Genomic DNA, 16,304 nt, shown 5'->3' with positions numbered 1-16,304 from the left:
ACGTAATTCCACATAAAACAGTGGAATTAATTAAACTGCTCAATTCTGTCAAGAACAAGTGGATAAATGAAGCACCTGGGTGTGCTTATAGGTTGTACAGATCAGCAAGGTATTATGTTCAATCTCTGATCTGTGCTAAGATAATCCTGGGTAGCAGAGGGGCATGACAAGTGGCCTTGCAGGAAAAGAGAGAAAAATGTTCTAGACCAATATGTCGAGGAACCAACTAGGGGGGAGGCCATCTTAGACTGGGTGTTGTGTAATGAGAGAGGATTAATTAGCAATCTCATTGTGCGAGGCCCCTTGGGGAAGAGTGACCATAATATGGTGGAATTCTGCATTAGGATGGAGAATGAAACAGTTAATTCAGAGACCATGGTCCAGAACTTAAAGAAGGGTAACTTTGAAGGTATGAGGCGTGAATTGGCCAAGATAGATTGGCTAATGATACTTAAGGGGTTGACTGTGGATGGGCAATGGCAGACATTTAGAGACCGCATGGATGAATTACAACAATTGTACATTCCTGTCTGACGTAAAAATAAAAAAGGGAAGGTGGCTCAACCGTGGCTATCTAGGGAAATCAGGGATAGTATTAGAGCCAAGGAAATGGCATACAAATTGGCCAGAAATAGCAGCGAACCTGGGGACTGGGAGAAATTTAGAACTCAGCAGAGGAGGACAAAGGGTTTGATTAGGGCAGGGAAAATGGAGTACGAGAAGAAGCTTGCAGGGAACATTAAGGCGGATTGCAAAAGTTTCTATAGGTATGTAAAGAGAAAAAGGTTAGTAAAGACAAACGTAGGTCCCCTGCAGTCAGAATCAGGGGAAGTCATAACGGGGAACAAAGAAATGGCAGACCAATTGAACAAGTACTTTGGTTCAGTATTCACTAAGGAGGACACAAACAACCTTCCGGATATAAAAGTGGTCAGAGGGTCTATTAAGGAGGAGGAACTGAGGGAAATCTTTATTCGTCGGGAAATTGTGTTGGGGAAATTGATGGGATTGAAGGCCGATAAATCCCCAGGGCCTGATGGACTGCATCCCAGAGTACTTAAGGAGGTGGCCTTGGAAATAGCGGATGCATTGACAGTCATTTTCCAACATTCCATTGACTCTGGATCAGTTCCTATCGAGTGGAGGGTAGCCAATGTAACCCCACTTTTTAAAAAAGGAGGGAGAGAGAAAGCAGGGAATTATAGACCGGTCAGCCTCACCTCAGTAGTGGGTAAAATGATGGAATCAATTATTAAGGATGTCATAGCAGCGCATTTGGAAAATGGTGACATGATAGGTCCAAGTCAGCATGGATTTGTGAAAGGGAGATCATGCTTGACAAATCTTCTGGAATTTTTTGAGGATGTTTCCAATAAAGTGGACAAAGGAGTACCAGTTGATGTGGTATATTTGGACTTTCAGAAGGCTTTCGACAAGGTCCCACACAGGAGATTAATGTGCAAAGTTAAAGCACATGGGATTGGGGGTAGTGTGCTAACGTGGATTGAGAACTGGTTGTCAGACAGGAAGCAAAGAGTAGGAGTAAATGGGTACTTTTCGGAATGGCAGGCAGTGACTAGTGGGGTACCGCAGGGTTCTGTGCTGGGGCCCCAGCTGTTTACATTGTACATTAATGATTTAGACGAGGGGATTAAATGTAGTATCTCCAAATTTGCGGATGACACTAAGTTGGGTGGCAGTGTGAGCTGCGAGGAGGATGCTATGAGGCTACAGAGTGACTTGGATAGGTTAGGTGAGTGGGCAAATGCGTGGCAGATGAAGTATAATGTGGATAAATGTGAGGTTATCCACTTTGGTGGTAAAAACAGAGAGACAGACTATTATCTGAATGGTGACAGATTAGGAAAAGGGAAGGTGCAACGAGACCTGGGTGTCATGGTACATCAGTCATTGAAGGTTGGCATGCAGGTACAGCAGGCGGTTAAGAAAGCAAATGGCATGTTGGCCTTCATAGCGAGGGGATTTGAGTACAGGGGCAGGGAGGTGTTGCTACAGTTGTACAGGGCCTTGGTGAGGCCACACCTGGAGTATTGTGTACAGTTTTGGTCTCCTAACTTGATGAAGGACATTCTTGCTATTGAGGGAGTGCAGCGAAGATTCACCAGACTGATTCCCGGGATGGTGGGACTGACCTATCAAGAAAGACTGGATCAACTGGGCTTGTATTCACTGGAGTTCAGAAGAGTGAGAGGGGACCTCATAGAAACGTTTAAAATTCTGACGGGTTTGGACAGGTTGGATGCAGGAAGAATGTTCCCAATGTTGGGGAAGTCCAGAACCAGGGGTCACAGTCTAAGGCTAAGGGGTAAGCCATTTAGGACCGAGATGAGGAGAAACTTCTTCACCCAGAGAGTGGTGAACCTGTGGAATTCTCTACCACAGGAAGGAGTTGAGGCCAATTCACTAAATATTTTCAAAAGGGAGTTAGATGAAGTCCTTACTACTCGGGGGATCAAGGGGTATGGTGTGAAAGCAGGAAGTGGGTACTGAAGTTTCATGTTCAGCCATGAACTCATTGAATGGCGGTGCAGGCTAGAAGGGCTGAATGGCCTGCTCCTGCACCTATTTTCTATGTTTCTATGTTTCTATCCAGTGTGTGTCACCTACCACCACCGTGCCAGAAAATGCTGGTGTCTGTATTAGGACTCAGTTGTGGTGGCTTCTGTGCTCAAACGATTTCCTTACACTCATCTTCTAGCCTCAGATGAATAGCCCCTTGGGTAAGGCATCTATGGAACCAATCACATAACAGTAGTTCGGGGTGGGGGGCAGGAAAGTAATCGATGGTGATGAGAAATGGCGTAGCGGCTATTTTGTTCTCCAACAGCTTTCTTTACTCTTCATTTTCCATCCCAAACGCCCTATATTTGAAACTGTATGATTCCAATCTGTTGCAGTGGGAAAATATGTCCTTTCTATTGGAGAGTGATGACAGCATCAGCACACCCCACAGATTGCCTGAAAGTATTTTCCTCACCACAAAGCTGCAGCAGTAATTGCCAGGGTCTCTGCAACTTTTTTCTCGCCAGAATTTCCTCCCAGGTATGCCAAGGATTTGCATCACCTCCTGGGCAAAAGCATGCGTGTTCCTGGAATATATCTTGAAAAAGGCTCCTGAAAACCCTCCACTACAAGCTGTACAAGCCAGTTTTTATTAGTAAAATTTGCCAGAAATTGAAATCTGTTGTAGTGTTTGCTATAATGTTAACTTGCCTCTCAGATTCTTTATCTATAAATCGGCCTCCACTTTCAGACCCCCGTCCCCAGGATAGCAAGGTGCCTGTTTAAGTTATAAAGATGCAGTTTGTTCACTGCTCTGGGAGCCCTCAATGCAGATACAGGTACAGACCAGAGAAAGAATTTCAATTCTCAATGCAGACATTAATATTTCAATCAACATGCACCTTAAAGAAATTATCAGGCTTTCTAGTAGCTATTTCCTCCAAATTGTGTCAGCTGTGGCTCAGTGGGCAGCACCCTCACCTCTGAGTCGGAAGGTTATGGGTTCAAGTCCCACTCCAGGGACTTGAGCACAAACAAAATCCATGCTGACACTCCAGTGCAGTGCTGAGGGAGTGCAGAGGAGATCTCCCCAGTGTCCTGGCGAATATGTATCCCTCAACCATCATCACTAAAACAGATTATCTGGTCATTATCACATTACTGTTTGTGGGAGCTTGCTGTGCGCAAATTGGCTGCCGCGTTCCCTACATTACAACAGTGACTACACTCCAAAAAATACTTCATTGGCTGTAAAGCGCTGGGACGTTCTGAAGTCTACACAAACGCAAGTTCTTTCTTGCTAAATTATTCTGGCCCAGCTAATTCAGTGTTACAAAACAAGTCACAGGACAATGGTCTTTTTGGATGCATTCCTTCAATTGAACTCTGGGCAGGTGCTGAAGAGCGAGATTTGGGGGAGTGCCACGGAAATTATTGTTCAAAAATGCACGTGGATTTCAGTTTTTCACATAAACCCGACCTCTGTTCTGACTGAACCTTATTAACCTCAGGTAGATACACCTTCTAAACAAAGCCAACAATAGAAACATGCCCAGTGAGTGAAAACAAGTCTCAACATTGAACTCAACCTGATGGAATAAAACTTTTCCCCAAGGGCAAGGTTCTAGCTTGGGAGAGCTGCCTAAGCGATAACAGCGTTGTCAAGAGTGACAAAGGCAAATGCACGTCAATGGAGGGGAATGCCACTTTTGTCCATATACGCAGAGTATGCTACTGGCAAGAGCATTGACGTCACTCACTCAGCTATCGTGATGCAAGGAAGCCATGCAAGTTATATCATTTAGAGTTGCACCCAGTAAATAGTTTGCATACTTTTTAAAAAAAAATGTCAAACATGAGCCAGGTCAGAGGGTAGCACTTGGTGAAGACAAACTTGGAGGTGGGGCAGAAGATGCAAAGCGTATACATTATTAAATTGGTCAGTCTTTCCCCAAGAGCATATTGTAGTGAAAACTTAACAAAATAAAGTTCTGGCAAAATCCTTATTGCAGTCCACTTTATCAGCAGCCTACAGAGACCCAGAAACTGATGGCACAGCTATCATTTATCAAATTTATAGAATAAATCAAGCGAACATATTTCACACATGACTCATCTTTTCTGAATTTCACGAACTGACCACACTTTTGTTTTTAAAAATCGGAGATTTTATTGCATTTGGTCAGTATGCCGCAAGGTAGGAGTGATTTAAAACACAGACTGAAATACAGATGCTGCATTTCAAATACATGCAATCGTTTAACATTTCAGCGTGACCTGCTTACGTTGGCTTACCAAAGGTCACCTTTCATTTCACCACCAGATGGGCAGCTTCACAAGAATTGAAACAAAATGCTAATTTCAAAACCTGCAAATGTAAACAGAGAGTCACTCATCAGGATTCTCAGGCTTCCAACCACCACCCTTTAGATGTACTTGTTACAATAACTTGCATTTGGATCACACCTTTAACATGGGAAAGTGTCCCAAGAAGCTTCACAGGAGCATAGCCAGATTAAAAATCGACACCAAGCCAAAGGAGGAGAACTGAAGACAGGCGACTGGTGGCCTGGTCAAAGAGGCAGAATTTAGGGAGGGCCTTAAAAGGAGTTGAGACGGGGTAGAGAGGCAGAGAAGCTTAGGGAAGGAATTCCAGAGCTTATGGTCGAGGCAGCTGAAGGCACAGCCGCCAGTGGTGGGGGATGCACAAGAGGCCAGAGAGCTGGAGGTGTCGACATAGAACATAACCTTTGTGCTTTCGAGTGGAACGACTACAGATGAATTTTGATCATTTGTACTTTTGGAAGATTTCAATGTGCTAGCTTTGACATCTCAGCCAAAAATTCACCAGCTCTGCCCTTTTCCCCCTTCTTGAAGGCACTGACTCTTGCTGAGGTACAAGTTCTGCAGGCGCCAGGATCGCTTCTTCACCTCACCCATATGCCCATTCTTCATCCTCGAGCCAAGCATTAGCAGGCACTTTTACCATGGGGGCATCACAGCCTCACCAGCAATCAAGTGTTCACTCAACTTGCACTCTTCTACTTTAAATGTGAAATCTCAATGTAATCGATACTAATTTAAAACATATTCAAAAACGCCGTCCAGATGCATCATACCATCGCCCAACAGACAGGCTGAACAGGCAACCTGCTTCAAGGCCAATACCAAAACTATAACCAGATAAAGGGACGCGAGCGACACAAGCAGAGGGGTGTGTGTCGGTGGGAGGGGAGAAGATCGATCACTCTCGTGACAGCGCAGCCAGGATCAGGATTTTCCCCACCGGTGGGTATCGCATTAAACCTACTACGGGCTTTGGAAACAGTTACAATATACAAGATGCACTGAATGACTCATGCTGTAGTATTTATCGATATCAGTACAGTATATATAAAAACAGTCTCAATGCCCTACAGTCAGCTGTGGCTCAGTGGATTGCACCCTTGCCTGAGTCAGAAGGTTGTAGGTTGAAGTCCCTCTCCAGACACTCGAGCACAAAAATCTCGGCCGACACTCCAGTGCAGTGCCGAGGGAGTGCCGCACTTTCAGAGGTGCCGTCTTTCGGATGCGATGTTAAATCAAGGCCCTGTCTGCTCTCTTAGGTGGATGTAAAAGATCCCCGGCATTATTTTGAAGAAGAGCAGGGGAGTTATCCCCAGTGTCTTGGCCAATATTTATCCCTCAATCAAGATCACAAAAACTGATTGTCTGGTCATTATCACATTGCTGTTTGTGGGAGCTTGCTGTGCACAAATTAGCTACCGCATTTCCTACATTACAACAGTGACTGCACTCCAAAAGTACTTCATTGGCTGTAAAGCGCTTTGAGACGTCCGGTGGTTGTGAAAGGTGCTATAGAAATGCAAGTCTTTCTTACCCACCATTGGAAGTTTACCTTAGTCCTAACCAATACACAATTATGCATGCGATCCAAAGCCTTGGTCTAAAACAGCCGTCTGAGGCCAAGTCAGAATAGTTATTTCAGAGCTTGTAAGAATTTAAAAAAAAATCACCTGCTGCAAAGTCTGCATTCTTTTTAAACCGAGTGATCACCAGGTAGGAGAGGATATACAGAGCAGTGAACAGGAGTGCACAGATCTGTGGAGAAAGAACATGAAAATGTTAAAAGAGCAGAACCACGAATGGAGCAAACAGCAGCAGACACACAGCACTTACATGAATATTCGTATTCTAACCACACCTCTCCGATCATTACCTGTTGAAGTTCAGGCACTACAAAGGCGAAACGTATCGGTTCGCTTGCATGTGACACAAGAGGCTGCACAAGACCAGCTTCGCTCGTCGCCCAGTGTGTAACGGCATCGCTGAGGTGGGATTGAACCAGTGTCGAAATGGTTGGACCCTTGATCGGCTCAGAGTCAGCTGGGCAACAGCAGAGTTCTCCCTCCCGAATCATTAGCCACATCACCCGTTGGGGGCAGGACGAGAGACTGGCTGCAGTTCCTCCCCATAACAGAACTGCTTGCCAGCATTCACCATTGGGACTCGCGCATGAAAAATGGTCACTTGGGCGAAGTACCAGGAGGCTGCCACCAACGCTCCTGCTAAGCTGCATGGCCGCACAGCGGTCTGAAGGTCCCGCGCAGGCCGCTCACCGGCTTTTACAGGCAAGAAACCGCGCATGCGCAAAAATTTGAATGCGCCAGTTAAAGGCCCCACGCATAAAAAAAAAGAGGGAACATTGGCTGCCACACCTGTCAGGAGGGGGGGGAAAGATAGGGATCCTCACAAACAAGATAGACTCTTTTTTGCCGTTATATTTGTGCCCCAAATAAAACTCAAAGCACAACATCTCTCTTTTGCCCATCCATTTACTGGAAAAATCTGGCCTTAAATCCTCCACGTCAATTGGGAGGAATTTGCTAAGTGATGGATGCAATAGTCTCAACGGGGGTTGAAATACCTCAAGTGTTTTGCATTCAGACTTCGCGACTAAAATTACCGACAGAAGGAATTTCTCCCCTCTCAGTTTTGGGAAAACAGTGCACAGGACATGTTCCTTGGCAGCTTGGAGCACAGTAAATCTGCACGGACTCGAATAATCACCTCGCCTTTTTGCTCAAGCGGTTTGGAAAATCCAGATGGACGAGTCTTTCGCCTGCACCAAGCTGTGCAAGTTTGAGACTTTCCTTTCACACTGCACTTGCACTATTGCTCTCCCCTCAACAAACAAGTATATTCGAAGAATGCAGAGCTGCGAGACCCAACCCAACTTTTGCACTGCTCCACAGAAACATGCTGTTGATTCAATCTTTCGAAGTTGTACAATTGTATGATCCCAGAACTCAGCTGCATTTTAAAATCTTAGCAAAAACACTGCAACTACACCCAGGACCCTCTCTCACCACCCAAAAGAAAACAAACCAGGGAGGCACCACATCCTCAAATCCCAACATTTACTTTGGGCTCTGCAGTTTCCTGTGGAACATAACTTGCACTCTCATTTCTTTGGGCTGTCGGGTCATCTTGCACAGAAACTGCCACTATGGATTCATATCTTTTGGTCTAAATTCTCTTCATTCTTGTCCCCTCTCGTAAATCATGCTTCAAAATTTATTGGGGTAGTAATTCAGTCCCGCCTCATTTGGGGCGGTAACCCAGGCGGAGCGGTAATTTTAGCGCCTTGAAAAAGTTTGCGTCTCCCACCCAGAAATTCGTCGGAATCAGTCGAAGAACTGACAGGGGTGCTAAATCAGCCATTGCACACCAGAGCTGGGGAGGGGGGCGGGGGGCGCAAACAAAACTGCCGGCGCTAAATTTAACTGAGTCATTGCGCATGTGCCAAACTCCGATTCCGATCCCGGGAAAAGTCAAGTCTTAAAGGCATAGTAATGCACCCATTAAAGTTTCCAAAATCACTTTTTCCTCAAGCTGAACTCTTATTTCTGTCGGCCGCTACAAACTGGGAGTCTCACGCACCGTGCTGTGTGTAAACGTTGCACTGACTGTGACCTCCCAGGGAAGTGCTTCCTCATCCCTTTAAGTAGCCGCCAGTTAACGACTCTGCAAGCCTGGACCCGCTGGTTTTCCAGACGTTGTTCTTAGCGGCCGCACTTAATTTTCCGACCGGGATGCAAGCGTGAGTGTTGCACCAGGAATACGTCATGATCGCACTGACTGTCAGCAGCCAGGCGCCCCCGGTGAGCCGCCAATGAATTTTCAGTCAGGACTGCGCTCTCGATCGGTAACCTCTTACGCTCCCATTAACGTACCCGCTGGCCGCTAAAAGACATTAGACAACCGAAAATACAGCCCATAGTATCTGAATGCTAAATATTGTCCAGTAAAAAGCACTGCATCAATGGCGCCTGCTTACTAAATTCATCAAAATGGAGAAAATATGAATGCTAGATTGTTCGGGTATTAAGGGGCATGAAGCAAAGGCAGGTATTAGGTCACAGATCAGCCAGGATCTAATTTGAATGGTGGAACTGAGAATGTGTAAAGAAGGATTGCGAATGTGGTAGATGGATAGAGAATGTGGCAAAAGGATAGGGATAGGGAATCATGGGAAAATAGCTAAAGAAATGGTCAAGATGCAGACAACTGCAGAATCGACAGAAAAAAAAGGGGTTACCAAGAGTTGAAGTTGAGGTTAGACACGGGTCATGAGAAAGACGCAAGGCAGCACAAAGAAAGAAAGCAATCCTAGATAGGAGGGGAAAAGTAATAGCTTTTACTGACAAGGAGGAAGGGAAACTAATTGGGTTCTTTACTGATAAGGGAAGACAGTGTAGCAAAGCTATAACTAACCTGACCTGACACCAGCCCTAATTGGGACACTTTCTTGCCTGCCATTGGACGTACTCGGGGGGGGGGGGGGGGGGGGGGGAGGGAGGCAGAAAGGGATTGGATAGACCAAGTGCTAATCAAATGTGTTCTGTTTTGAAAATGTATATCTACTGTGCTTTTCGCGCTGAAAAGGGGCTTGTCCAGGGGAAGGTAAACAGGCTCTGATTGAGAGTGTCCCTTTGTCTTGACAAGTCCCGGCCGGAGAATCTTCAATAAAGGTCTTTTACAGAAAAGGCAAGAAGGTGTTCGCGTCAGTGTATTCGCTGTAACAGATTGAGGGAAAAAGAATCCATATTAACAGAACAGGCTCGAGGGGCTCAATGGCCTACTCCTGTTCCCATAATCCTACAATCACAACAATACTCTCCCTTTCACTCAGAGTTAATTCCTTCATTTAATTGGTTGTCCTCTCACTTTTGTGGGGGGGGGGGGGGAGAGTTTTACCACAGTATCCAAGCAGAGTCCCATGTTCAAAACTTTCTTTCTGAACCAGGTCTAAACAGGAAACTATTATTTGAAGCCAAGTTACATTTTCAGATTCCATACTTCCCCCGTTAACAAGCCGCTTTGCTTAAATGTCACATCCTTACAAAATAAAGTTGTCACTTGGGATACCAAGCTTTCCCAAATTATGATTTATATTTGCAACATATTGGGGACCTTGAAGTGCATTTACTTACATGAATCTGTTCAGTGCAGTGACCCCATGCAATTATGTAACGCCAATCAAGTTGAATTTTAACGGGGGAAAAAAAAGGAATTTCCTTATTTTTCCATACAAATTTAAGGATACTTTGGGCAAGAAATTCATCTTTTGGTGATAGCAGGATATTTTGCCAAAAATATCGCTAATCACACCGCCATTTTTTAAAGGCCTAAGTTTCATTAAAAAATGCGCCCAGTGTTAAAAATCAGCTTTGCACGAGGATTCGCGGCGGAAACTGCGATCCTCGCCAACTTTAGTCCGAGGCCGATTTTACACAAGACGCTTAACTATTGGATCGCTGAAAAAGACTACATTAAAACTTGAACTTACCTTTTTTGCAGGTCTTATTATTTTTGGGGCTGCAACACCGGTTTTACCTCAGGCGGTTTTCCCCCCCCCACAATAAGGGTACGCCAAAGGACGAAACTAGGGCGATAATGGTATTTCCAGTCTTGCATGCCGGCGATCCGCTTTTAAGCACTACTTCAAAACCGCCGGCACTTCGGCGAAACTAGCGGATCACCGTTTTTCGCCAAAAACAGCGAAATGTCGCCGAAAAACCGGGCGCAAGGTTGGTGAATTTCCAGCCCTTTGTATTTTAGATTCCATTTTTGTCATTTTAAACCTGTAGTATTTCAAAGGGTGACAATTTTTACATTTATGATAAATGACAATCATATAACCAACGCAATGTTTTACCAAACATTAACGATGAATGCATTAGTTTAAACAAAAATACTTCAGGCCCTACAAAAAAAAATAGTTCACGACCAAATATCAGGATTGCAAGACAAAATTTTAATAATTTAACTACTGGCAAGTTCACAATATGGTAATACAGTTGAAGATTTCCAGTGCTAGAGTAATTTCATTCACTGTTATGCCCAATGTATATGGCTTAATTTTGGTGGGAATCGACAACTAACAACGGTTCTACATTGTAGCAACCGACTGACAGCATCCATTCAGCAAGGTTCCTTCAACACAATTCTCAGCCAGCTGTGGAAACATTTCAGAATAATAGAAACTGAGTAAACAAAACTGACTGAGCAAACAAAAGCATGGAATTAATTATATCCCCATGGCTTGATTCTAAGGTATACAGGTCGAGAAAGTGGGAACAAGCAATGTGGATTTGGGCTATTTGAGAAACCCTGCATTATACATTCTCTCTGACCAGTGCACTAATTTCTTTTCTGAGGTGTTTTGGGCCATTTATGCCACCTCTGCTCTCAGGACGTTATTCTTCTGCTAAAAATGGTGTGGAAGTTGTTACTTCTGTTATTGTGTAAACCCAACCCATAAGACATCGATTTGAAACTGATGTAATTCTCATGTAAAACCTACCCATTACAACAAGTCCTCAATAAATATTGAAATCGGGATACCAATTCCTTTTGGAAGGCCCCCATATTATTAAGCAAATGTCAGAACACTGTTTCCAACAGGCAGGGTGCAACAGGTAATGCAAATGCACTAAAACTCGGCCAATATTGACTTGCTGAAAAAGGAAAAATACAAGCCTTTCGAGAACCTCTTCCACCAAGCTTATTTTGGGGTAAGCCAGAGTTATACCTTCCTACAGAGATCAAGATGGTAAACTTCTTCAACAAAGTACATTTTATAACCTTTTTATTGGGAGGAAAGGAGGGAGGGAGAGAGGAGAACTTGCATTACAGAGCACCTTACACAACCTCAAGACGTTACAAAGTGCATGTCTCTGGAGTGGGACTATGAACCCTCGACCTTCTGACTCGGAGGCGAGAGTGCTACCCACTGAACAATACTGACCGCGACAGAAGAGCTTTTTAATATGCTTTGGCTGAATATCACTTGTTTAAACATTCAATTGACAGATTTAAATAGCTTCACTAACCATCTGCTTCCTGTGCACTCAAGAATGTGACAAAGGCATTGCATTGTTTATTGGGTTATCTTGTTGTGCACAGACCCAAGGGCATCTTGCAGCAAACTGCAAGCAGTAAATTAATCGATGGCTGAGGGGGGAGGACTCAAATTTGAAAATGTACATTTCTAATCAGCAAGAACTGCAGCTTAAACAAGAGACAGTGAATTTCAAACTAAGTTGTGTGAAACTTCAAAAATATATATTGAAGTCCATGGACTGGAGTGCAGAAAAGGCATTGTAGTCTCGGTGGTCTTTAAAAGAAAAAAGACTTGCATTTATTTAGCGCCCTTCACAACCACCAGGCGTCCCAAAGAGCTTTACAGCCAATTAAGTACTTTTGGAGTGTAGTCACTGTTGTAATGTGGGAAACGCGGCAGCCAATTTGCGCACAGCAAGCTCCCACAGTGTGATAATGACATGTGTCCGGCATGCGGACAAAGACTCCCAAAGCAAGCAGCACTCTACTCTGAACTCCTACACGGCAAGCGAGCCCTAGGTGGGCAGAGGAAACGTTTCATGGATACCTTCAAAGCCTCCTTGATAAAATGCAACATCCCCACCGACACCTGGGAGTCCCTGGCCAAAGACCACCCTAAGTGGAGGAAGAGCATCCGGGAGGGCACTGAGCACCTCGAGTCTTGTCGCCGAGAGCGTGCAGAAACCAAGCGCAGGCAGCAGCAGGAGCGTGCGGCAAACCAGACTCCCTACCCACCCTTTCCTCCAACCATTGCCTGTCCCACCTGCGACAGAGACTGTAATTCCCATATTGGACTGTACAGTCACCTGGAGTGAAAGCAAGTCTTCCCCGACTCCGAGGGACTGCCCATGATGATGACGATGACCAGATAATCTGCCTTAGTGATGTTGATTGAGGAATAAATATTGGGCCCAGGACATCGGGGAGAACTCCTCCGGTCTTCTTCGAAATATGCCATGGGATCTTTTACATCCACCTGAGGGGGCAGATGAGGCCTTGGTTTAACATCTCATCCGAAAGACGGCACCTCCGACAGTGCAGCGCTCCCTCAGCACTGCACTGGAGTGTCAGCCTGGATTTACGTGCTCAAGTCCCAGGAGTGGGATTTGAACCCACAATCTTCTGACTCGGGTGGTGAGAGTGCTCATCATCATAGGCAGTCCCGCGAAATCGAGGATGACTTGCTTCCACTCCAGGTGACTGTACAGTCCAATATGGGAATTACAGTCTCTGTCACAGGTGGGACAGACAGTGGTTGAAGGAAAGGGTGGGTGGGGAGTCTGGTTTGCCGCACGCTCCTTCCGCTTGATTTCTGCATGCTCTCGGCGATGAGACTCGAGGTGCTCAGCGCCCTCCCGGATGCTCGTCCTCCACTTAGGGCGGTCTTTGGCCAGGGACTCCCAGGTGTCAGTGAGGATTTGCATTTTATCAAGGAAGCTTTGAGGGTGTCCTTGAAACATTTCCTCTGCCCACCTGGGGCTCGCTTGCCGTGTTGGAGTTTCAAGTAGAGCGCTTGCTTTGGGAGTCGTGTGTCGGGCATGCGAACAATGTGGCCCGCCCAACGGAGCTGGTTGAGTGCGGTCAGTGCTTCGATGCTGGGGATGTTGGCCTGGTCGAGGACGCTAACCTTGATGCACCTGTCCTCCCAGGGGATTTGCAGGATCTTGTGGCGACATCGTCGGTGGTATTTCTCCGGCGATTTGAGGGGTCTACTGTACATGGTCCACGTCTCTGAGCCATACAGGAGGGCGGTTATCACTACAGCCCTATAGACCACGAGCTTGGTGGCAGATTTGAGGGCCTCATCTTCGAACACTCTCTTCCTCAGGCAACCGAAAGCTGCACTGGCGCACTGGAGGCGGTGTTAAAACTCGTTGTCGATGTCTGCCCATGCTGATAATAGGCTCCCGAGGTATGGAAAGTGGTCCACGTTGTCCAGGGTCACACCGTGGATCTTGATGACTGGGGGGGCAGTGCTGTGTGGCGGGGTCAGGTTGGTGGAGGACCTTTGTCTTACGGATGTTTAGTGTAAGGCCCATGCTTTCGTACGCCTCAGTGAAGATGTTGACTATGACTTGGAGTTCAGTCTCTGAATGTGCGCAGATGCAAGCGTCGTCCGCTTATTGTAGTTCAACGACAGAGATTCTGACTCAGAGGCGAGGGTACTACCAACCGAGCCACTGGCTGACTTTAGGGTAGGGAGGGGGCAACAGAAAAAAAAAAGGCTCCCGATTGCTATCCACTTCCAGTAAGCTTTGCTGGAAATGCAAGCAATGTTTCCGCTAAGGTGCGCGGCAGTGCAGTAATGGGAAAGGCCCCGTGCAGGCCGCTCACCGGCTTTTACATTGTAAATGCCGCGCATGCGCAGAAATTTAAACATTGAAAGAAACCAGTCGTGCAGAATCCAGTCTCTCAAAGCAAAATATAGACTGACTGCACACAACCAAGCCGTTGACTATAATGGCTGTCCCACCGGGGTGATCCTACCAACGAGACTCTTGTAAACTGTAGCAATTTTGCTTTCTTGCAGGAGAGAGAGAATTATTTGCACTGGCTACATACTCTTTTAGCATGACGTTTTTATGACTTTCAAAGAGACATCCATCTCTTTCCTGGTGTGTCGCCCAGCACTACAAAGGATTGCATGGCAGTTTTCCTCTCCTTTACTCCCCGATTATGATGCTGCAGCATCACGAGAAGTGTTAAGACTGCAGGCAATGCAAGATGTAACCCAATTTAAGAACAAGTTCGCCCCGATCACTCAGCAACCTAATTCCGTGCATAGCAGAAGCTTACAGGCGAGGAAGACCCCAGATCTCTGGTTTGCATTGGCCGCTGATCTCAGTCTGGGAGAAACAAAAATCAGTAATGGTAGAAACCGGAAAGTATGCAGCACCTGGAGAGACTTGGGACACCAGGAATTCTTTTGTTTAAAGTCCTAAGAGCATTGGGTGATCAGCCTTCAATCTTCCCCACAACATTGGTGACTGTGCAGTTAGCATTAGAAGAGAGATTGCAAGACTACTTCTGGTTCAAGAACATGAAGAGTCCGTGTGGAAGAAATTTTGAGCCAGTGGGTAGCGATCTGTCAGCATTTAGTTTGAACATAGATTTTTTTTGATGGTAATATGATGATACTTTGGCTATTTGGGGCTACATCACCACCAGCACCCTGCAAGAGATCAAATGGCTACAAAAATTGAGGATGTACATCTTTATTTTGTTCCACTTTTTGGATAGCCTTTTGCTTTATCCAACAGTGTGAGAAAGCTGAACCACCATCATACAGCTTGCTTCCCCTCAGTCAATATGGGATACCACATCCTCAAATAAAATCAGGAGGTAGGTCAAACAAGACCTATCCTTTCGAAAACCACGGTAGCTGTCCTTTGTAAGGTTATTTTCATACAGGTTCTCTTTCATTTTGTTTCCGATCTATTAATTCCATTTGTTTTCTAATTGGCGAGGCCAGGCTGAAAATTTCTGCTTTGGGCACAATCGTGATCTGGGCGCAAATTGCGTAGTTCTGAGAAGTGTTCTTTCCCCTCCCTCCCCCTCAAATCCATCTCCATATCGCCGAATGTAAAAGCTGCCATTACCCAGCGCAATTGGTCAATGTTTTAGAATGTAATTTTAAAAATTTGTATTAAAAAATATTCCTTTATATATTTAAAGAGTGCTAATCTGGCACAGCTTTATGAACAGCTGAAAGAAAAAGCAGCATTTTAATCGGAGTGCCTACTCCCCCACCTATGAGTAACCCGATTTTAAATAATTAAGTTACTTGAAAAAAAACTATACAGAACGATTTGCTAGTTACATTACTGTACAGTAGTCAGTTCCTTCGTACATTTTGAAAGAACTATTAAGGAGCTTTTAAAACGTGCCTAAAAAAAGACACTCAATTTTAAGAGCCTCCTCATAGGCCTGCAAATAGGCTCGATGAGCGGAAACGCGCCATGGTGATTAATTCGATCTGGAAGCATGGGCAGTTTTATGGGTGGGCCGGCTTCTAGCATGATTTTTTAAAACTGCCGCAAAAGATCACGGACACTTGAATTGCACAATGTAATTTGCGCTCAAGACCCCTCGATCATTTGCACTGGTTTGGCCAATTCGGGTGAATTGAGCTGAAAAAACAGCGCAACCTCGCAGGACCTCCTGTCCTAGGTCTTTAGTTGCCAAGATGAAATAACAGCTCAGGTGCTCTAGCTTACTGTCTCGAACCACAGCACAACAGATACAATTTCCATGGCAAATATTGTTGACACCTCTTGGGATTCAGGTGGCCTGAATAAATTGCACAATCTTGTTTTCTTGTCAATCCATCCTACCAAAACATTCCATTCTCTATTTTCTTTTATTCATAGGAT

The 16,304-nt window shown here is 45.3% G+C and overlaps 1 protein-coding gene across 2 annotated transcripts in view; it reads right to left on the bottom strand.

The window, feature by feature from the left end:
* Nucleotides 1-16,304, bottom strand: part of lmbr1l (limb development membrane protein 1-like) — a 72,280-nt gene that overhangs the window by 47,479 nt on the left and 8,497 nt on the right. For both annotated transcript variants that reach the window (XM_070869508.1, XM_070869509.1), the window contains exon 2: nt 6,540-6,624. In XM_070869508.1, the coding sequence (XP_070725609.1) occupies nt 6,540-6,624 (85 nt within the window). The remainder of the gene's footprint in view (nt 1-6,539; nt 6,625-16,304) is intronic.

The sequence above is a fragment of the Pristiophorus japonicus genome, chromosome X (genome assembly GCF_044704955.1).
Source record: "Pristiophorus japonicus isolate sPriJap1 chromosome X, sPriJap1.hap1, whole genome shotgun sequence".
Lineage (NCBI taxonomy): Eukaryota > Metazoa > Chordata > Chondrichthyes > Pristiophoridae > Pristiophorus > Pristiophorus japonicus.
Note: the sequence above shows the minus strand (reverse complement) of the source record. Positions and strands in the feature narration are given on the sequence as shown.